General features: G+C 40.5%; 1 protein-coding gene across 1 annotated transcript in view; it reads right to left on the bottom strand.

Moving 5' to 3' along the window:
* The window catches only part of PDE3A (phosphodiesterase 3A), an 89,911-nt gene extending 65,659 nt beyond the window's left edge, over positions 1-24,252 (bottom strand). The window contains exon 1 of the mRNA XM_026066912.1: positions 24,190-24,252. Coding sequence (XP_025922697.1) covers positions 24,190-24,252 — 63 coding nt within the window. The remainder of the gene's footprint in view (positions 1-24,189) is intronic.
* Positions 24,253-24,527: the final 275 nt, after the last annotated feature.

The following is a 24,527-nucleotide window of genomic DNA, read 5'->3' as shown; positions in this document are numbered from 1 at the left end:
GAGCTTTGAGTGAGGCCTACCCAAACAGACTGCTGCTTTTCACAGAAAGATCAGGGCTGAGGAAGCGAACCCTCACCCTGTGCTACAGGTCGGCACCCGTGGCAAGACGTGAACGCCTCTGTCTGTTCTCTGCCTCGGAGTCCGAACCAGCGTATCTCCCGGCACCTTTCCCCAGCGTTTCCTCAGCACACCCCTAATACCTTGCGCCTGGAAGCCAAAGAGAAGGCTACAGACTTCCAGACTTCCCTTACGTAGCCTCTGATGACTCACAAACTTACCATGTGGGTGAGCACTGCAGGCAAATGTTAGCCTTTTTATAGGTGCCTGGAAAAATGGGCCAGGCACCAATTTCACCTCTCTCACTGTTTAAGGGCTTTGGAATCAAAAAAAGTGCTGAAACACCAGGGAATATGTGCGTGCGATGGTGTGGAATTAGCTTTTTTTTATGACCTGCATGAATCTGATTCTTGCAAACCCAGAATCCTTTGAGATAAACTGAAACCCTTTTAAAGATATTTTTAAATTCCCAAATTTAATATTGGGGTGTTAATTAAGAAATTAATATCAAACTGAGGAAACCCAAATAGTCATGCCATTTAAGATTATTTCTCTATTTGCATGCCAAAACATTTGCTGAGTGTTTGCCATTTCCCAGGTTACAGTTGATAGTGTCATAAACACCTCTGGCAGTGCAAAGAATGCAGCCTTGACACAATCTGGGCAGCCACCGTAAAATCAGCGATAGAAGATAAAATATGGAAATCCTGGCCTYGGCACTGACAGGTAAAATGCTAGCAAGTTCCCCTTTTATAACTCTCATTAAGTAGAAAACATCATTCTTATCATGTGTATATAATAGTATCCCACAGAACCATCACCTGCTTCCTCCAAAGCTTGTGCATTCTCATCTGAAAACAGTTTTACAGAGTTTTATGACACTGCTATAAATCACAGTCAGAAACTCAACCAAAGATTTACAATGCAGGTGCTATGCTCACAGTTTACAGGCCATTAGCAAACAAACTCACTAAACTTTCCACTACAGCAAAAGTGCAAAAGCCTTGTTATCCTAAGAAGAATAAAACTGACAAAGGCTCTTGACAGAGTCTTTGTACTAGGACAACCACCAGTAAGACACTACAGGTCATTTGATTAAGTTACTGATACAACAGCCATGCAAAGATGTGACTCACCTAGGGACTATTAACTTACCCTCTCCAAAAACACGCAACAGAAAAAAAAGATTAATAGAGGTTCTGATCCCAGCAAGTTTTCTGAAGAAGGTGCTTAACTTCATTAATGAGTTTACGCACAATGATATTACCAAATTTGGTTCTCACTTATGCTAAGTTCCCTTAACACCCTTATAGCAGCCTTCAGAAACCTGAGCAAAGGTGCATACAATTATAATTTTTTAGGGGAACATACTTTCAATTTGACTACTGTCACAGGACTTCAATAAGATAAGTAACTAACACCTAACTGAGGCCACATTTTCATTAAGAAAGAAAGGACTTTAAATGAGATACCACCTGCAGACTTCAAACTATAATTGTGCTTACAGTTAAAGCATCATACCAAATCAGGGCCACTGCAAATAAGTTTATCAGTGAGTCCAGTGTTAGCCTATGCAGAAGCATTCTGTGCTTTTAGCTGAGTTCTGCCATTACCATCATAACTTTCCAGTTTTAAAAAGACAAAATTATTCCTGACAAAGGGTAGATTATTTACATTTATGGGTTTGTCTTTTTGCTAACCCTGCACTCTCCACTGTGATAGCTAATGTAGCACATATATCACTTTGAAGAGTTTTAAATTTAACTTACCATTGTGTTGAAGCCCTTAGCTTAGGACAATGAGTCAAATTTTACCAACACTTATTAAAAATAAAGCCACAAATAAGATAAAGCACTGGCAAAGACCGGAATGCAATGAACACATCTGCACTTACGCAGTGACCTAACCACAGTGCTTTATCACAGAAAAGTAGCCTGAAATACCTTTTCAGTATATTTGACATATATGATATTGCTTTTATAAAACCAAGACTAGAGCAAGTTTTGGAACTTCAAAGCGCAGCTATTTCCGGTGGGAGGTTTATTTTGTTAAGAACTTGACACACTGTAGTTGTGACACTAACCAGGCTTGCTGTGACAGGGTGCAGGAAGTTCATCCGCGCTGTAATGATAGCAGATCACATGCGCTACCCTGCAGAAAATGTCACAGCTGGGGGCGGCGGGGCAAGGGGGGCGCTTCCAAAGTTTAATTTCCCAAGTAATTTATGACTACAGACTACACCCCCTTACTCAAATCTCAGTGTAGGATGAGGACCGCAGTGAATGTTTGAATTTCTTTATGTCTAGTGTATAATAAATCTAATTCATGTAAGGCAGTTTTGGCAGTAAGCTATGTATTTGCACATTTCTGTTGGCTTAAGTCACACTTTCTGTTAGGAAAGCTGTTCAGAAAAGGTTTATTTCCTCCACTCTTATAAATTGTTGGCATAAACAACCATTCAAAAATGTAACCTCAGTTATTTGGCATTCTAATAATTTACATCGAAGCCCTCAAGCTTGGGTTTCCTGTTAAAATCAATGTGTGAATTTAAGTGCATTAGCCTTCAAAATATTTAAATTCAAGTTAAGAGAAAAAGCAGGCGGTGAAACACATCTGACAGCTACACATTTCCCCTCCTCTGCCGTTTCACTGGAGAGTGACATGCAATAACTGCACAGGTGAAACCTGAACTGGCAGGAAGACAAGATAGGATGATATCACTGTTCTTTCTCATCTTCAGTTTCTAGGCTCCTCTGCAAAACAGTGGTTCCTGTCTCAACACTATCTCCTTCTCGGTGGCTTTCTACTCCATCCACTTTGGGAGGTGGGGGGGGCAGAAGGGGCAGGCTCACAAATACTGCGAACATTTTAAAAAACACGCTACAGGGCAATTTCAAACAGGAGTACAGTCAGAAGACACAAATGGTTTGGTATTAAACACCAGAGTACTTCAGCAGTTGCAGAGATTCACCTGAATCATGACTGCAGGGTGCTGCAATACCGCCGCCAGTCCGAAAATGACTTTATAAATAAAACATACATTYATTCACTGATTCATACATATGCAAAGACACACATCATCTTTGCAATCTTTTCCTCCTCTGAAATAATGCAAAAATAAAACAAATCCAAAAAAACAACATGAGGAAAACTATTTTGTGCTTCAGAAATTCTGTTACGGATTTGTATACAAGAACAGTATTTGTGCATGCAGCTGGAACCGAGCTTTTTGAGAAGAGTACTGATGCACTGATCAAGTCCTTTGTATCTTCATTAACCTAAAGTTGATTAGCACATTGGCTTGCACACACGGACATTTCCCAAAGAGGATTACAACACAGCTACCAATAGGAAAGGAACAGTGCCGAAACAACATCATACCCTTTTGACTTTGTCACAACCTCAGTAACGCTGGTCAGTTAACCAGTCCCTAAATGATTTTCCTGACATCTTTCCTTCTCATCCGAGACCGGTATATCAAAAGCAGCTTCCCTCCCACTCCCATAGCTTCGTTGTGGTAAAGAGTTTGCAGTCAGCTATGGAGCCAATATTGGGAATGGGTTACAGGCAGGATTCAATCCAGCTCCCTCTTCCAAAGCCCTCCCGCTCTTTCAGACCGAGCGAGAACTGCTTGCTGCTTCCAGGCAGGACAGCATGAACGAGGCAGCAGGACAGCAGAGCACTTTGCGAGGAGCAGTCGTTCTTCCGATCCCAGCTGCACATGTGGCTGGTGCTGAGACAGGAGCTGACATCGCCGAAGCGCAGCAAAAGCGACCTGTCCAGTGCAACTTTCTGAATGGGGAGCGTAGAGATGGGGCCTCTACTCTTACCCTGCCAAACCACGTTTCTTTTTTGTTGTTGCCACAGCACATTAGGAACCAGAGACGAAATTTGCTCTATCACTCTCTGAGTTATATCCACTGCACCTAGTGTCTCCCTAGCATGAAAATAGTTGGTTTTAGTCATCTTTTTTCCAACTATCTCAGATACGAAGAAAAAGACACGAACCAAAAAAGGCAAGTAAATAGTTTAGCAATTACAGGTAGTCAAGGCCACTGATGCTGGCTGCAAAACATAGACACTGGGTGGTTTTAGACCAATGCCTACAGACCAACGGACAGGGATGCACCAATGCTGCCCAGGAAAGATCTCTCAGCTACTAGAAGCAGACAAGGCAAGTGAACTGAGAAATAGCATATGGCAATGAGGATACCGGCCTGATTCGATACAGGCTGTACTCTTGCTGATCCCAGAGCTCATTTACTTATAGCTACACATCAGCCCACTGCCAAAATCAACAGCCTTCCCAAAACAGGTTGATTTTGAGGAGGCGGGCAGGAAACAAAGAAGCCAAACTAGAAAAACACGTTCCTCTTACAACTGCTAGGCTGCCAGCTCAACTCAAAGATGTTTATTTCATATCTTCACCCCTATATACTTTTAAATCAATTCRTCATGAAGATTTACACCATTTTGAAGTCTTTAAAAAAACAAAAAAACTCAAGGAGTGAATAAGCACTGCTATGTGTAGGCAGGTTAAGCAAATCACAGGTGGGAAGGATCAAAATTGAGGCAGAAGAAAAGAGTAATGCAGTGATAGAATGCATTTTTCTGTACTGTGCATCTATTCTGTGCAGGTAACCCCTTCCCCTCCAAAAAAGACCACCCCAAACCCACTCCACAACAACAGAAGATTTCAGTTTAACCACCTGAGCATCCAGAACCTTTGTCAGACCATAACTTCTCTTTGCAAAATGGTTAAGAAAGATTTCACCCCAATTTCTAATAAATTTAGATATGAAGTCTTATATTTTATCTTACAAATCCAAATATAACTCTGGGCTCATATGGAGTTCACCACCATTAAAGCAGCACAAAAGATAGTATCTGCTTTGAAATTTGTTTTGCCAGTATGTCCACTTATTGTGGTCACATGTACCCTTTGTTCTTTCTAATGTTAATATAATTGTATTAATTTTATCAGAAAACACAGGGAGGGAAAGTGATCTAATTTCAGTGGGACTGTCAAAGGAAATCTATCTCTTGTGGCAGCAGCTAATGATTGCGTGTCTACATCAGAAAAACAAACGTACTCTTTCAATTCTCCTCTTACCAGGAAATGCAAAACCTGTTCTGAAAGAACTAAGAACCTGTTCCCTCATTTGTGCATTTTACACAAATGTTACCGAGTTCATTATTCATTTTACACTCAATCAGGGAAGTAACCAGGACAATAATTATAGATACCTGGTAACCCACAATTGATGAGAGTTTTTGGAGGTATTGTACGCTCCTACGTAAGTCAATGATCTTCAATGTACAGCAGTTGAAAAAAATATCTGAATGGTATTCTGGGCTGGAAATCTTATCGGTTACTTATAACAATCGAATAGATACAAAATGTCTGGCATATTACCTTCCATTTTTATACAAAGGCAGTTTTTACAGAAATAAAGCCAATGTGGCATCCCTCTTTCTGTCCATTCCTCAACAGCCTTCTACTGAAACAGCTGAAACCTTTTGGCCACTCAACCGAATGTGACAATGAAATAAAAGCCAAATACATTTAAAGTCTTCCAAGGCTCCTTCATAGGGCCATCAACTTTCATGAGAGGTAACACCCCAAATGGCTTCCTAAGCAGATGGGGAAAGGTTTCAGCATGAGGTCAGGAGCTACCTGTCTTGGCCGGTCAGCCCCTACCCTCCCTTGCCTAGCTGACTCCTAGTAGATTTACAGCAGTGATAGGGATTAGAGAATTGGGGTGTATAAGGGACACAGAAAATAAATCACTGATAAATCAGGCTTAATTAGATCTTCTGCGTGTAAAGCAACCCACCCAAGTTAAGCTGCAGCTGCAAGCCATCTAAACCTAAATGATTACATTTACACTAGGAGTTCTTGCCTTTTTGCTCTCCTTCATCAATATTCACTCAGTGCTCCAAATGGAAACAGTTGTTTTTTCCTGATACTAGTACTTTCTGCCTTGCCTTCTAACAGATAATAAAATCATAATTATTGCTGAATTTGCCAGTTAGACGGAGTCTTCAGTCAAAGAAAATCGAAACACTGTTAAGAAAAAAAAAAAACACAAAAAGATATTACTCGTCAGAAAACTCCCACAACTAAGAAAGTAGTCATGCGACTAGCAGGAGAGCCAGAAGACCTAGAGCTGTCAGACCTATCTCAATACCATGCTAGCTAAGCCTACTTTAAAAGTCCTATTTAGCTTGAGTGAGACTTTTTGATGGGATTGACATTAGGAAACAAACAATAAATAAGAACTTGTTTTAAAAATCCTGCAGTACAGACATTCTCCATGGTCAGGAAGTAACTTCCAGAGCTGCAAATCCAGGCTCTGCACAGATGCTGCTTCTGCTTTCTTCATGCCCAGCCCTGGAACCAAACAGCCTAGCAGAACACGCGTGAAACCTGTAATTGGTTCTGCAGAGCAAATTTGTCTGATATATCAGATCCAAATAATAAACAACAGAAATAACATTTTTGTAACAACAACTTGAAATATTTCCTCATGTTTTAAAATCCTTTTGGCATTATATAAGATGGCTTTGCAAATACAATGTACACCTCCCTCCCACACACCTATATATATGGGTTATACATATACCTATGGAAAGTATATTATTTAAACATTATTCACAAAACCTGCAAATGAGAAGAAACTTCAGCTTGACAACACAGAAGAAAAAAAGGCATTGAACCAATACAAGATCTGTCCCACAATGCCTGGCAGCTCATGTGTCTGAGAAATGGATGGTGTCAAGCCCTCTTTCTTAGATACATAAACTATATGTTATTGGCTGTGACAATATGAGGCCACCTGATGTCCCAGGCTTAAAGTGCTGCCACTTTGTTGCTGAACCTCTACCAGAAAAGCCTTGGATAATGTCTGCCAAAAGAAGAACTTTGCATCACGAACTCTCAAACCAAGTCACACAACTTGGTGGGAAACACTTCCTAAGTCTGATTCCTAAACTTGTGCCCGGTTGCAAGGCACTATGATTATTTTTCTGCAGTCATGTTCTGTGCCATTTATCAGTGAGCTGAGAATTGAAAGTGCCCCAGTCTTCTCAGCCACCTGCATTTACTTTAAACACTAGGCAGAAAAAAAAAAGTGAATCTTAGCAAAGCAACAAGGTAAGTTCCTGATTACAGAACTGACAGCAAAGTTGTAAAAAAAATAATAAAATAAAAAATGAAATTCTTGATTGTATTTAAGCAGTAGATTCATCTTGAGTTGCTCCAGTATATCAGTCAATCCAGGGGACAGAGACAGAAGACAAGCAATTTAAGTCCAGCTCTTATAGCTATCAGCCCTGGAGAAGGCTTCTGTTTTTCCATCACTTTGTTCAAGACAGAGTATTCCTCCTGCCTTTTTCTTTAACAATTTTTCACATAGCTAAATGAAATGCAACTTTAGGGGGAAAAAAGGCTGTGAAAATTCAATTCCTGTTCCCCAGCATTGGATTCTACCTGCTCCCTTGTTCTCTGGAGTCAAATCACAAAATGCAAACATGGTAGGCATAATACTTCTATCTTTTGGAGTGTCGTCAACTTTATACCCCTACTTTATTTTTAATTAGGATATACCTAGCATAATTTCAAAAATCTTGTTCTCAAAATTCCAATAATTCCCACTCTTTACCATTCATGTATTATAAAAAAACCTAAATATATTTCACTAAACCTCTAACTTGCTCTTTGCTCTTCATACAGACCACATATGGCACATTAATCTGCCAGTTTGGACTGAACATTTCTATTAATAGTCCCTAAAGAACTTAACCTTTATGCAATTGAATGACATCCATTTCTACCACTGCAGTCCTCCAGACTGCTGCGACTAACTCGGCTTCAGAGGCACCTCATCTTGATCCCTGCTGCCACCTCACACACAGAGCTTTTTACAGTTCTGGTACTTCTGTTACCTATATCAGATGGGAAAATATTTGCCTGGCTGCTGCTGCTAAGGAAATTAGTAAGAAATCAGCTAATGAGGAAGTGTCAGTGTGGACTTGAGAGAGATTATTTTTGCATTTCTCAAAGGTTGATCCTAGGAAAGATCAAATTTAATACTCTTATAGTGACCCTTCACAAGGAGTGCGGTCAGCAAACAACATTTTGCCAATGACAGCATTAGAAGACATTGCCCACACAACAGAGACCTGCGACATCATAGCAGAAAAAAAAAAACATCGATGAGGGCTGGAGTGACAAAAACGGATGAAATTCAGTAATGCGGTGAGAGGTTATACACCTAGGGACTACCTAGGTGATGTATGTTTAGTCCAGAATTGGAGATTCTCCATTGCAGATGACCAAGATCTGTGTACATTGTTTAATGCAAGAACAAATACAAGGCATTGATGCAATGCAGCTGCAACCAGAAAACATAATACTTAGATAAATCACCAGAAGCCTTTTCACTAGGCATAGAAAAGTATGATGCCATTGTACAAGGCACAGGTAAGTCCTCATGTGGAGTACTACATAGAGAGAGTACATACTACATTCTCTGAAGTTCAACTGAATGGCTTGTGCTTTACAAGAGGATTAAAAATAGATTTATACTTGAYTTATCACCTTTCCTTTAAACAGGTGCCTAGGTGGACTATAATTTATATCCAATTTATGAAGAAAGTTGATTTCTACCTAACTATGATAGATGCAGAAAATACCTTTGTAAGAAAGAAGAAAACATCCTATGGGTAGACTAGAAAAAGCAAACCTTATTTAATGCAGCAGAGTGATGGATGAGAAGGGAATATGATTGCTCTTTAAAATACCTCAGAGAGGGTGTTTGTCTATGCTACAGGATAATGTTGGACTATAACAAATGGGTTTAACATGGACATAAATGCAGGTAGGAGATTAGAAGACTGTTCCTTACCACTACAGGAGAATTTGGGGAGGGGAGAAAAAGGTGAAGCAACATTAAAGTAGAGCTTGATTAGTTTAATGAAAGGATTACGTAGAGCTGTCTATGCTAGCAAGARGTAGCATCAGAAGAATTCTCGTTGCTCGTAAACATAAATATTGCTCCAATGTAAATATTGCTAATTCCCTCCCGTTTCTTCCTTCTAAATGCATTAAACACAAAGCAYGGAAAAAATCCTGTCTGTTGCAGAGGGAAAGCTTGCAGAGAAGCAAACCAGCAGTTTTGCATGTGTCCTCAAAACTTGGCCCACAGAGTCATAAACAGAACCACCCGAGGCAAATGCTGACATCAGGTTCTCAGAGCTCACTCATCAACATCTCTATTGGCCTTAAATACATAATCGAGAAGCCTTCAGACAATTAGGGAGCCCTGAAGGCAAACCTGCGTGCAGCAGCAGCAGCTGAAGAGATGATTTCACTGACACAGGACAGGGGAGTTTTCTGCCAAGTTTCATTTTGGAAACTGAGTACACCACAAGTGCTCCGGCAGAAAGCCACAAACTGGGCTGCTGACCCCCCCACCTCATGACATACTAACTGCGCGAAAGAAGTTTGTATACGTTGGTACTGACCATATTCTAGGTGCTGGCAAAAAGCAGGGAGTCATTTTCTCGCACTTTGGCAAAAATCTCATTTGAAGTTAATATAATATACTCAGACAGACATAAATTAAGGCATCACCTGGATGGCAATTCTCACTGAGCAATGTTTCCAGCTGCCAGGAATTTACAAACCAGGTTACACCCTGCTGAGGCATCCAGAGCACATTATACACAGGGCAGCCTGTTACATCCCCCTAGACATAGTGGCAATCCTACCTCAGATTTTCAGAGTTTTCACCACCTACTCCTGTTTACAATTGCTTCCCCTCAGTACTTTTAAACTGTTCATCCTTGTTAACAAATAATCACAGAATTGTGGCTAAAAAAAAAAAATCACAGACTTGGGACTAAAAAAAATATCGGCTGCTTAGTGATTTTTTAACATAAAAAAGTCAAACTACATGAAACAGATAAATAACATATTATAAACTGAAGCAGCAATGCCAAATTCACTTTGTTCTCTCGGTGACAAGCCAAAAAGCATCGCAGAAAACACTAAAAACATGGTCGCATCATCTGTCATGATGTTTCTGTGAAAGTACTGTTGCAAAAAGGGGTATTTTTCTGCTACCTGAGTTAAAAAAAAAAAGTTATAATATCATGAGAGCCATCTATCAATATTCCCACTAAATATAACAAGTGTTATAGTCTAATAAAGATCATATGTTTTGGCTTATCAAGCATAAGAGCAACAAAAGGGAAAAAAAATGTACTCAACAGAAAAAAAAAAGATCTGCAGAAACAAAGTTATGAAAAAATCATGAGAGTCATGTTTTGTTTTCTTGCTTTAGAGACATTCACTAAGCTGCATGACGCAGTCATTTGGCACAATGAAAGGGTTACGTTTAGAAACAGCATCAAAACTCAGAGGTATAGATGGGCTCTGATCAGAGCAAATTAAATTATTAGAAGTAGTAAAAGACAGGAGTTATGAGCTCTATTAAAGAATTCTGTCCTTAGTTGAAAAGGGCATCTYTAAAGATCAAAGAAATGGATGTTTCAGTGATTAAGGTATGACATACTGAGAACCCAGACTTCATTTTGTGGATGGGAAAAGTTCCATATTAGAAATATTGCACAAGAAAAACAGGTTGGCAAGGCTCATGAAACTTAGCTTGGATTCAAGGGCCTACACAGAGGCAAAAAATGATGCAAAGGAGGCCTAAAAGAAATCTAGAAGGGTATTAGGAGAAAACATTTAGGTCTGGGGTCTCTATACTAGGCTTTCAGTGAATGAGAAAGTAATGTTTAGATGTATTAGGAAAAAAAAAAAGCAGGCTACAAAATAGTAAAATTAAGAGTTCAGAAGAATATCAAATTTGATGTTGAAGAAAAATTACTAAGTGCAGACACGTACTCTGGTCAGATGAAAACATCTGTCTGAGATGCCAGTAATATACAGTTATTTTCAAAAAGGACTGAGCAGGCGTTGGAACTGGATTGGAAAAGTGGTCAGGCTGGGGTCCCTAAAGTAGTATATGGAAAAATAACCATCACGTATCACTGAGCTAAAAACTTACACTTAAAATAGTCCCAGGGTCAGTATGTATATACGACTTCATACCAATGTGAGAATCTTAAAGACAAGACTAAGTTAAATCCTAATTTTTTGATAACAGTGTGCCAAGAAGATCCTTTGATGTAATCTGTGTTACTCAAACATGGCATGGGACATGAGTGTGAGAGGTTCTAACTAGCTAAGCTCATACCAGGGGGGATGATCATGCAAGTGAGATGAAGATACAGAAAAGTATTCCAAATGATATCAAGTGCCACAACAGGAAAAAACATACTAGTGAAAATAATACTGCTTATTTATCTCCTTGGCAAAGAAAACTGAGATCAGGAGACACTGATTTCTAATAAAGCAGAAATAGGAGGTGAACCTCCAACTATCACCAGAAGAAAAGTCTGACAAAAAATGTTGCTATGCCTTTACATGATTGCTACCTCAAATGGCTCCTTCTAGAGTACCCAAGAGAGATGTTGACAAAGGAAGGTTCATCTATCCTACTCCAATGACTCTGAAAAGCCTGCCTTGAAGAAACAACTGGAGAAGTGAGAGCAGAGTGCAGATTACATATCCATTATGCAATAAGCACCTCTCAAGCACTGAAAGATTGAGGTGGAGTTTTCTGGAGTTGTCTTTCTGTGAAAGACAGCTGACCATTAGAAACTGGATTGCGATCACCGATTTATTTCTCTCAAGTCAGCTGTTACTAACACTGTCCTGACATTTAAGCTGAGCACTTCACTTTGGCAACAGCAAAACTATGTGTGCCATATTAAAATATCTTGGATTTGTTTCTTTCTGCTCCCATGGTGAGGACTTGCTAAAAATTCCTGGACTTCAGAACTCCAGCAATAATTCCAAAACAAAATGTTGGAAGTACATTTTTTTAAATGTCTGCAGCAATAAAAATAGAACATCCCTAGGACCTTGAGCATCTCAAGAATCCACAGCCCAGTTATGTAAACTTCCAACTTTCTTCTTCCCAACTCTAAGACTTGGCATTGGGGGTTTGGAGGGAAGGAGAAGAGGACGGAATGACAATCTCAAAAGAAAGGTGCTGCCTGTGCAGTCTCAAAGCCAATGGGATAGCCCATGTCAAGAGATTATAAAATTTACTCTGGAAAACGGGCCTGGTACAGGACAAGGTAATTGCATAACTGTTTCACACCCCGTTTTAAAGCATTTCCATTTCAGTTTCTACTTCTCCTCCCCTCCCATGCTCTATTTGCTCTACAGTTAACAGCTTGCGCTATATAGTGTGCCCTTTGCTGCCACATAACCTAAATGTGTCAGGGGGTTATCAGTTATCACAGCTAAGGTGCTGAAGTTCCACTGTCCATCTGCACTGTGTCCTTCAAGGCAGGAGATGGTGCCTTGCATTGCTCCTCCACCAACATCAAGCTGCACCCACCATTGATGCTAGTATTAATAACAGCTCAAAAAAGAAAGGTAGTATTCGTTTATGAGGCAGGAGGTGGCAAATACAGGCAGAAATCACTCTTACAATCATACTTTTTACCAACTCCTATTTGAACAAAAATGAGCAAAAATTTACAAGATGATTCTGTTCAGGGCCTGTTTATCTGATGAGAATACAACTACATTAAAATCCCAGCCTCCAATCTGAGATAGCACTTTCTCAAAGGAAACTTTGATCCTTCAAGATGCTGATTATCATCTTCAAGATGTTCATCACTTTCATTTCCCACAGAGTTGTAAGGAACAGAAAGCATTACTACAGCTTCTCCTGTTAACTTCCCCACTTCTATTCTCTGCATCTTAATGAAGAACTTAATATAAAATAATTCTTTGCAGATTGTTCACTCAACTCCAACTATTAATTAAAAAAAACCCCAAGCACATAAAACCCTCCAGGAGTCCTAAAACACAATCTCTATATACAGGCAGCTGTTATTTTTAGACACCTATAAAATTTGTCTTTGATAATATGACCCACAAAAAGCCCATCCCTATTGCACGTTTCTGTCACATCTGTCACCTAACTTTGAAGATTTAGGTCTCCCTTCCCTGTATGTGAAAACCAAAAATGTCAGATGTGTGGGGCTTCCTCAGAAACTGAGGGCATGTATTTGAGAACAGCATATGAACTTTCAAAAATGTACTTGAAAGAAAACTTCAAATTATTTGTCTGTCAGATACCAGAAGAAGAATTGAAGATAGTAATAAAAGAAATACATGCAAGCTCATTTTTGGAGTAGCACTCCCATGCTCCAGAAGCAAAGCTATTGGAAACAAAAGAAAGGTTATCTGGGTTTCTACCAAAATACTATCTTTGTAGCCTGAAGAGGGATTACATGTTTTAAATCACTGTCTTGGTAGCCAGTTTTTAATAAAGCTCCAGCTCTGGTTGGAAAGATTTTTTTCTGGCTCCTTTTCTCCATCTACAGCTTTTTTTTTTTTTCTTTCCTTTCTCCTCCCAATGTGTGTGTTGGGGGGGGTGGAGGGAGAAGGGAATATGAAAAAGGAAACATCTGCTACTGCCATCTCAGCTACTGGATGGAGCTGAGATGAAGGGTCTTTACAACTCTACAACTGACCTTCTGCTTCCACACCTCAATAGGTAGGTTAGGACCATTAACACTGCCTCCCCCACTCCCTCTGTGAGCTGCAAAAAAGGATTAGTAGAGGAAGCCTACATTCCCCTTCCGTCTGAGTTTTTCTTAGTCTCTTTTACCACTATCATCCAGAGGCAAAAAGGCCATCAGTTTGATGCATTATGATTTGCAAGGGTTACAGAATGATGCACTGTGRTATCATACTTCCAGCAGGAACCTCTTTGTGGTTCTGCTTACCAGTAAATACGTGAATATTAGCAGAGACAAATATCAGGTAGCACCAAGGCTCCTCATCATGGATTTGAGCAGCTAAAGCTACCGAGCAAAAACTTACTGCTGTTCAGGGCAAAAAAACCCTGTCTCACGAAATCTCGCCTTCACAACCACAGGCACCACAACCACACAATAGTTGAGGTTGGAAGGTGCCTCCGGACATCGCCCAGCCCAACCCCCTTCCTCAAAGCAGGGACACCAAAAGCAGGTTGCTCAGGACTGTGTCCAGTTAGGTTTTGAATATCTCCAAGGTTGGAGACTCCACAACCTCTCTGGGCACCTGCTCTAGTGTTCGACCACCCACACAGTAAAAAAGCTGTTTCTTATGTTAAATGGAATTTCTTGTATTTCAATTTGTGCCCATTGCATCTTGTCCTGTCACTGGATACCATTGGGCTTCTTTACATCAGGTTTTTATAATATCCTCCCAAGTCCCTCTTCCCCCAGCCAAACAACCCCAGCTCTTTTAGCCTCTCCTCCAGTCCCTTAATCATCTCTGCGTCCCTTTGCTGGATTCCCTCTTGTATGCCCATATCTCTCTTGTACTGGGGAGCCCAGAACTGGACACAGTACTCGAGATGTGGCCTCACCAGAGCTGAGCAGAGGGAGAGGATCACCTCCCTTGACCTGCTGGCAATGCTCTGCCTCATACAGCCCAGGAGGTCGTTGGCCTTCTTTGCTGCAAAGGCACATTGTTGGCTCATGGTCAACTTGTTGTCCACCAGGAGACCCAGGTCTTTCTCTGTTACACTGCTTTCCAGCCTGTACTGCTGCATGGGGTTATTCCTCCGCAGGTGCAGTACTTGACGTTTCCCTTTGCTGAACTTCGTGAGGGTCTTGYCAGCCCATTTCTCCAGCCTGTTCTCAGGCTTCGAATGGCAGCGCAACCATCTGGTGTTTCAGCCACTCCTCCCAGTTTTGTATCATCTTCAAACTTGCTGAGGGTGCACTCTGTCCCATCATCCAGATCATTAATGAAGATACCTTTTTATGTTGAAAAAAAATTTACTTTTTGCAGTAAAATAACTGATCCCTCTACCTCTAGGGACTTTCTGTTCACCACAACAATTAGTTTTTTTAAGACGTGCATAAAGCCCAATAACTCAACAATTATGAACTCTAGATTCAGGCCTGATAATCTCCAGACTTCCTTTATGGACTGCAGGAATTCATACTGCTCTTGTAACACTCAAGGTTATTCAGGAATTGAAAATTGAGCAATGCAGACCTATTACACAATGAACCTTTGATCTGTAAAACACAACCCAACATGAAATTTTCTTTTTTATGACTTGACTTTAAGATTTACTCCAGTGCTGGCTTATTCAAAAAATCTCAGGAGGCTGCTCCAATAATTCATTTTGAAATTTTGAACATTGATCCATCAGACACAGAACAAAATTATGTCTCACTACTAAAGTCAAGCAGAAAAAGAACATCTGGTGTTGAGAACAGAGCTGATCAGCTGTGAGCTTTTCCACTGGGAAACTCATAAAATGAGCTACTAGAGAGTTCAGCATGTGTTCCTGTAAGGAAGGAACAATAGGAAATACTTTCACTTATTTATTCTTCTTAAAACCATCCCAGAGAGCAGCAGTTATAGCATAAATGTCTTCCCCAGTATGGACACAAAACAGAAAAAAAATTAAAACACTTTTAATAAAAATGCTTTTACACTCAAGTTTCCATTATAGAGTGAAATAAGGCAGTTCATTGCTTCCTTGTTATTGAAGACATCTTTGGACAGTTAAGAGACTGATACATTGTGGAAACTCTGTAAGGAAGGTTGGAGCAACCCACATCCTCTAGCAGTGCTATTATTAACATACCAGTGGAAACGTCCTGGCTGAAAACTGGGTATAATCACTCTTCAGGAAAGAATTAAGTATATTAATCATGTTCATTCTGTAATTGGGTTCATCTCTGTAAACAGGAAGCCAGACAGATTGTAATGACTGTGCTCAATATTTTGCTTGGAAAGGCTACAAATACCTGAAACACACAGAAGCAATAAGTGAAATTTAAGATGTTATTGGAAACAAAAAAGAACACCTTGTGGTACCTCCCTCAGCTTTTAATAGTTGGGAGGAGCTGAAGTTTGACCTTTCATCCTCTCAAAACCCACAAATCTACATAATTTTATAATGTGAGTTTTGTTTAATACCAGGAAGCTAGCTATATCACCCATTATTAAGTTGGCTATTACTTCCCTTCATAAGACCCTGTTTTCAGTTGCTTATACTTTTTGCCAAGCTTTAAACATTTGCGCTGAAGTTTTGCTTGCAAGCGTTAGCCTGAATTTGGAAAATTTTATCCAGTACAGTCATTTCCAGAAGACTGAGACACTGTTTTGCTCATCATTAACTACTAACCTCTTTGAGAGGCACCAGTGTGGACTCAGAACATTCTCAGTGTTGTTTTTATTTCAGGGATTGGCATGTGGATGCCCAAATTTTGGCAACTGGAAGAATTTGCAAGTCCTTGGAAATCTGCAGATTGGTTGTGCTAAAGCAGAGGACTCAGATTTCAGCAGATTAAACTCTCTGAAAGCCTACATGTGCTTAGCATCCTCCAGTGACAGGATTTTGCCCACACTTGCATTTCTGTAGCGCTAGAGACCAGGCCAAGATTGTGTATGGATACTTAAAGGTAGCCAGCAACTTTAGCTGTCAGATGTTAATACATTTCAAACCTCCAAAATAAACAGGCAAATAGAACTGATGCACCAGACAATTTTTCTAACAAATGGAAAACTAAAAATGGAAAAACACACACAAAAAGAATCTCTTGGCCAATGCCTGGTTATGATGGTTTTTAACCAGAAGATCATACCCTGCTATAGCCTCTGAACTACTTCAGAGGGATCTACAAAGAAGCAACTGAGATATACAAGCTGCTGCCTGCAAGCTTACATTGCATAAAAAATAGGGATCTGAAAACAAAAAACATGTTGAAAACCTCTGAATCAGAAAGATGCACTGCGGTAATGAGGGAAATTCAGGGAGATGAGGGAGTCTTCAGGAGCATCCCAGAGAGAAAAAGATCCACTCTCTATGCCCCAGCTGAGGACAGTCCACAGTCTCATCTTCTCAATTCAATTGCCATAATCAATCTAAATCTATGTCACAGAAGTGGATACATGCTCTCCCTCGTAAGGAAATGCTTGAGGAAAAAAAAGACAGCCTGTCAGCTTGTTCCACTATCTCTCCTTTTCAAAATACTGAGTCAAATGTCATGCTTCTTAACTGCTTCATTTCTGAATTGCACTGAACATTTGCATTAAATGCTGTGTAGCAACGATCCTTTGAACTGCAGTCTTCATCAAGTGGGAACATGCTTTCTTGCTCACCTTTAACCCAATAAAGTAAAATACAACTCAAGCGGAGTATCATCAGCAAACTGCTCTTCCAGAGGACTGGATTTGCTGATGGGTAGGAAGAGGCTGCCTGCAAACACAGGAGGATTAGCAAGAGAGAGAGAAATTTTTCAAGAAAGGCAATATTTATGGAAATTTGCTCCTGCTTAGCTATGAAGAATACAGACATAATGATGCTACTGAGTCTTAAGAAGAGGTATGCCACAATCAAGCTGCCAATCTACTCCTCCTGTCCCGCTGCCAATCATTTTGGGATAGAGAAGTTGACTGAGAAGATGATTCAGAGACTGGCTGACACCATTTAGAAGGTTTTTCTCCATGCTACGAGCCATGGATATGGGAGGTTGCAGAAGGTTTGCTTGCATCATCCATGTCACAACTGTCAGTGAGACATATCCTGTCCTTTGTCCTCTCAGCTTCCAGCCTCTCCCAGCCCTACATCAGCAGGAAGAGGAATTTCTCTGTCACGCTCTAGGCTCCTGTGAATCATTATGGACATTTTAATGCCATTTGCCAGCATGGAAGGATGTAGAGTGCCAAGATTTTCCATAGCTTTTGCCTGGTCAAAGCTATGCACTAAGATAACTATATTTCTGGAGCTGATCCCACTGAAATCAGCTGTTCTTGTACTTTGGGAACACTGGCTCCCTGGCTTAAAGGCACAACCTGACAGCCCTGACCATCTGCAGAACCTCTCTGATCATCATCAGTCACCTGTTGGATGGTAGGGGTGGCACATCGGAAAGCAAGAGCTGTCCCTCAGGTGCCAAGCTCATTATCACCCCACTTCTCTTCTGCACCTTCGTTAGAGCAGCAGGGTAGAAAGCCTGGGGGACAAACAGAAATGGACCCACAGTGCCTGTGGCTCAATTGCTCATCTCTAAGAACAAGCAAGGCCAAATCCAAGGCAGATTATTTCTCTTAGATAGCCTTCTGCATTATATCATTCATTTGCTGCATTAGAAAGCAAGGAAGTATTTTATAGATCACTTCTTGATCACAGTCTTAGCTTTCTGCACCTTGCCTGCTGCACAAGAGTAACTCTCCTCCCCCAGCACCAGCTCCATATTCCCATCAAGCCACAGCCCTCCCATGAGGTCTCTTTCTCATAACATCCTATGCTCCACAAGTCTTCACTCTGCCATAAAAGCTAATGAAAACTTGTCTGCTGAATGAAAGGATAATGTAAGGCTTTATTAACAATGAATAGCTGTGGAAAACCACAAAAACACACTTACAGGAAACAAATTTTTTGCACTGTTTTCAGGTATGGTAAGAGGGATGGGGTTAGATAAAAGGATCGCTGTTGTGACGTAACCTAGCAGGAACTCTGCTCAGGCATGCCATCGGTGGCCTGCTATGGTATTCTCAAAGGGCCTTTTGGAGGGGTGGGGGGAAGAGGTGAGCTGTGAATAAAAAGGCTATAAAACCTGGCTGCCTGGAGTCCAAACAAACCGGAGACACAAGGGGAGCTAGGAGCTTTTGCTGAGCTCTGTAGTCACTTACACTGCTGCTCCTGCTGACTAGACGGACTGTTGGCACACGCTTCTTCTAACTAGGTGCAATACTACAAGGTAATGTATCACCTCTACCTCGGCTTGTGTTGCTCGTGTGTGTGTGTGTGTGTGTGTGTGTGTGTATTCTTGTTTTGCCACTGAAACCTTCCAAAGGGGCCACGTGCTGTGGCCGTGCTGGTGCCCTGGCTAGCGTAGTTCCAAGCATGTGGCTTCGACTGCCTTGGAGACAGGTTGTACAAAAGCAATAATCAGGCATAACCCATCAGGCACTTGCAAGGAAAAGGAGCTTCTCAGCTCCAGCTGACCCTGGCTCTATCACACACCTTTTTTGGATCCTTAGGGAACCTGTGAGCCAAGGAGACATATCCACATGTGCTGCTCTGTGGCCTCCTCACTCATAACAATTGCTTCATCCCCTTCTCTATGAAGAGGTTACTGACCCTTGCACAGAAAGGAGGTACATACAAAGAATCCCCAGTGCATTAAAATTTTTATCTGGGTCCCAAAAGAAGACAGGAGGTATGGGGAATGCTAGTGCCCTGCCATCTGGTACTGTCCTGGGCCTGCTTGTAAGCAAATCTCAGCCATGTCTCTCCCCTAATGCAAGCACCCGTACTGATGCATTTGTATACGCTGTCATTTCTTGGGCACCCAAGAAGTGCTGCCTTGCAGAGGCACAGTACCTCTCCCCAGCTTCAGCTGGGATCCCAACAAACGGCGCCCCAGGCACACACTTCCTCAGCACAATTTTCCTGGTGAAGCTGGCTCTGGCCAAAGACAATCAGGAGTGCCAGACTGCTGTTGACCTACCAGATGTAGAGGCTGTTGGACAGCAAGCTAAAAAAGGTCTGAATCTAACAGGCACCTGAGCGAATGATAAAACACAGGGGCTCCAGCCTTCTCATAAAGATAGTAGATATGATATATCCATCCCCAGGGATGCCTAGGGGTTATGAGTGAGGAGCATTCAGAGCAGAATGGGGGCAAGACATGACTAACAATAAGATCTGTGGCTGAGTGAGCCATTAAACCTAGAGCAAAGTGAACACACAGTTCCCAATCCTGACAAAATGAACCTCTTTCATTTTTTTTTAAAACAGCTTTAATCTAGCAGAATGACTTCATACATGTCATCATGCAGCCACCACGTTTCCAATCTCACATCAAATTCTCTCTCTCAAAAATAAAACAACCGTCAAAAAACCTTGGATTTATCATTTCATGGAGTTATGACCCAAGTCATATTCAGATCAATTTATATGCTGTTGAACACCCTGCATGAGTTGTAGGCTATGGCAATTTCTCATGTCTATTGGATCAGTGGTAAGAACTGGATATTGAGCCTTACGTGCAAACTGCCTAAGGCGTAGCTGTGCTGTAAATCATTGGCAGGTAAGAGTGAGGCTTCACTTCCTGGGATTTACACAAATCCATCAAAATCTAAACTGGTGACTTAAGAGTACAGAAAGTATTACTATTATTTACATTGCTGTAATCGTGCATTTTACAGTGCATTTCAGTGTATTACTGATGATGTTGCTTACCTGCACAGTAGATCCCTTTGAACTATTTACAGCTATATAAACCTATATATCAATTATTGGTTTCATAGTGCCACACAAACTCAGTTTCTGCTTTTAAATTCATAGTCAGCAATGAGACACAATCTCATTAAAAGTTTACATCATGGGCTAATGTGTGAAGGATTCCTGTTCTTCTCTTTTTAGGACAGGCACATAATCCAACTTTTGCTCAAAGATTATGGCTCATGAAGTGTACAGGGAATTTCAGGCAGGGGGAAATACTCAACATCCTTACAGCAAATATTTAACACCTCATCACCTTTGGCTCATTCCGTTATGACAGCATTTTAAACGCGTATCTGTTCAATGAAATCATTCTGTGTTGAAGCTAGCAGGGATAAAAAATTAAGATCAGTCCAAAAAACAAGATCCTCTGACACATACACCAAATAAAACCGTCGGTCAGAACATTTCCCCAAACCCCCTTACCGAAAATCCAAGCTTAGCAGCTTTTAAAATTATTTTCCAATGCAGAAGACTTTCAGACAATCCTAACTGCTGGATGGGCAAGAAAGAAAAACATTCCTAAATTCTTTCCTTAGCTCTGTAAAGGTACTTCCCTACTGAAATTAATGAGATGTACAGTTATGCAAGATTCAAGCGCTATGAGTATCTCTACTATTGTTTGTTGAATAGAGGCTAACGCATAATAAATAATTCATCATAATTTTGCTTAAATTTACCTGTGAAAAATGCCCACAAGATCAGGCTGTCCCAGATATAAAAATGTATAGCTAAGTAAGACATTTCTCATCAGCTGAAACTCAAAATGTCTAATTCAGGGTTTCAACTTAAACCCACTTTCTTCATTCTTACACACACAAAAAAAGCAAAACAACCAACCAAAAATTCATTTGAATATCAGACCCTGGAAACCACAGAAACTTCTGTGATGCAACATCTGCAGCATCTTAAAAGATGCTCAAAAGATCAAAAAGAATTAAAATAAAATAACCCCCCCAAACCCAGTAGTGTCTATATTTGTCATAACTACTCATGGCTTTTCTCTTCCCCTGCTTCTCAGCCTGCTCACCCTTGCCTTTCCTAAACAGTTCTGGATTTCATTTGATTTGATGTAGGATATGTAGGATGAGGAATAAAAATCACTGGATGTCTTTTAGAAGATACCCAGTATGTTCAAATACAACATCAGACTTCTCAGTGAAGTTATGGGCTCCCATATCTTTTAAAGTCAGACATGCCATATTATTTTTAACTAGAAATGAGATTAAGCCAAAAAACATACTTTCAGAATTCCATCTTATTTTCCTCCCTTGGTCTTTTACAAAATGTGATAATACAGGTAGACCATTTTGGAGGGTTTTTGGCATCAGTTAACATAAATATCTCTTACCTCATCTGAACAGAGAAAAAATCTACAATGTTATTAGCTACTTACCTATCAAAATATATCTTCATTTCTTCAAGCTTAGCCTAGACCATAACAATAATAAGCTAGTGCCTCCCTCTAAGGACTGGATAATTAATTTGCCTGAAAAGGCAGAGCTATTATTTTTGTATGATGAAGTTTCCTCTCCCTCCATGGTCCTGACCTTGCGCAGTAATTGCATTTTCCTACAAGAAAAGCCCTGTTGACCAAGGGGGAGGCTCCTGCCATGCATGAGAACAAGCACAGCGGCTCCCTTAAAACTCTGCCACCCAGCCACGCATATGGAGTGACAAGAACAGTCAGAAACATCGGTGGGTTTGAAGCCTAGCATCGTCTTCCTCCCTTAGGTTACCTTCAATAAATCCTTACAGATACACACTACACTCAAGCCAATGCCATCTAAGGGCATCATTTACCGAGTCTCACTTGCCCCAGAGTGGTAGGTGAGCCAGGAAAATTTCCTGTTCTCTTTTAAAACTGTTCAGAGACATTCAGGGGTTGAGACAACAGGACGATGGAAAGTATACATATATAGCTCAGTGAGATCTCACACACCTCACATCTAGGTAAGGAACATTAATTTTTTCCAGATACATTATACCAGAGCACAGTATGATGCTATGCAAATATCAGGGTTGGAGTGATTAAAAGAAAAAGGAAACACAGGAAAAGTGAAATGGTTAACAATCAAAATACAACACTATGGATCACTTGCTGGTCAAATACTTGTTGGTAATGAGTCGAGAATCTGCATTTGTGTCAGAGTAAGAGGAAAGCCAAGAGGTTGAAATGACGCTCGCCTCCCTACACCTTAGCAGAAACAAAATGACAGATGACTCATTCAATAACAGAGCATTTATTTACCCCCCTTCTACCAGGAGATTTGAGAATGCCTGACTGAACTGCATCAATTCATATTCAAAATGATGCCTTATTATTTTTATTTTGCATTACCAAAACCCCCGATTCCTTTGTAACTTAATATTTCAGTTAGTTCAAGTGATAGCAAACCAAAGCAAAGTAGAAGCATAACCTAGGTCTCTATCCAGGAAAAAAAAAATTCTGAGAGAAATTTTAAAATTTGGCACTCAAAGGTGTAGCAAATTTATATGGTTGGAGATCTAAATTAGGCAAAGTCAAAGGAGAAGGCATTATATTAAAAAGAAAGAATATTTAACAGCTGGGACAACTTTTCCAGAGCATATGGTGGACTATCATTTGCTTGAAGCCTTTAAATTAAGATTGGATGTATTTCTAAAAGAAATACTCTTATTTAACCAGAAAACACAGGCCTGCTGTAGAGATTACAGCATGACTAGTGTTATGTCTGAGAGCTCTAGAWGACCACAGTGGTCCAATTTGGCTTTAAAAATCTACAGCTCTATAAACTATGGCATGTAATTTGCCAATAAACCACTCCCCCCCCCCCCAAAAAAAAAAAACGGATACAGGAGGACCCTTCTGAACCCTGAAAAGTATTTATGTATTACATCTTTATTTCCACTTAAGAAACAGAATTTTCTCACAAATTGCTGGTTTCTCATTGGTAAAGATATCCCAAAATGTACTTCATAGTCAGCCTCTTGATAAATACAAAACTGAGYTGGAAAATGTAATAAGCTACTACCTCCACTTCCTTTTCTAGAGTTCTTTCTTTTACTGTCTTTACATCCCGAGTAAGATAATGCAAAAATTTCAGAGAACCTTGAGCAAGGAGTGTACTAATTGTATTCCCATTCATGACATTTTAGTCCCACTTATGGTGACGATAGTTGCTCCAAACAGCATGCCATAATTTTTACATTACATCTGGTCTGTATCGCTTAGGTCCGCTGTACTCTCTTCCTTGTTAACATACTTGAAATGAAGCACCAACCAAGATGAAGCTGAAAAAGCTGAGGTTCTGCCAGTGCATTACATCTATTTGTAATCAGTGATTGCCTACACACGAGATACAAAATGCAACAAAGACATGCACCGAGGAACCCATCAGCAGTAGGCTACTTTTCTTTAGCTGATCAGTTTAAAATACACCTAATACACATCTTTCTTTTAATTCAAGCTTTAAAAAAAGTCTCATTTTTGAGAAAGAGACAGATTCTGCCTGTTACTTAACTCTACATTAATGGACTACAATGGTACTTCCACATTCATAAGCACATGCTCTTGCAAAATCACCTTTACATGCATTTTTGCACTATTCATCATGGAAACTACAGGTAATGGTCAACTGGCTTTCATTGTATTAAAAGAACCCAAGCAATCACAATTAAATCACTGTAAATATGTTCACCATGGCATTGCAAGGGAACACAGTTACACAACAGCTTCACCAGAGCACCGTACCTGGTCAGTAACGGGAATTGACTCCCATCTACGCTTCAGCAAGTACAGAGATTTCCGGCTCATGATTTTGAATCTGCTCGAGAGGTTTCTCCCACTCAAGCAAAAGGTCTTTTTTTTCCCCCAAACCAGTGACAAGAGCCTTATTTTTGATTCTTTTGTTTCATTGCTGTAAACGGCAGAGCTCCCAGGCGTACAGAAGTTTTGCACGCTGCAAGGTTGAGACCGGTCTTGCCCGGGCTCCTTCGGTTTTGTGAAAGCGTCTGTCTCCTCAGAGTGCCATGGCAAGCAGAGCCGGCAGAGACAGTGAAAAGCCTGGCGTTCACTGACGAATTACCTCA

The sequence above is a fragment of the Apteryx rowi genome, unplaced genomic scaffold (genome assembly GCF_003343035.1).
Source record: "Apteryx rowi isolate R43461 unplaced genomic scaffold, aptRow1 scaffold_25, whole genome shotgun sequence".
Lineage (NCBI taxonomy): Eukaryota > Metazoa > Chordata > Aves > Apterygiformes > Apterygidae > Apteryx > Apteryx rowi.
Note: the sequence above shows the minus strand (reverse complement) of the source record. Positions and strands in the feature narration are given on the sequence as shown.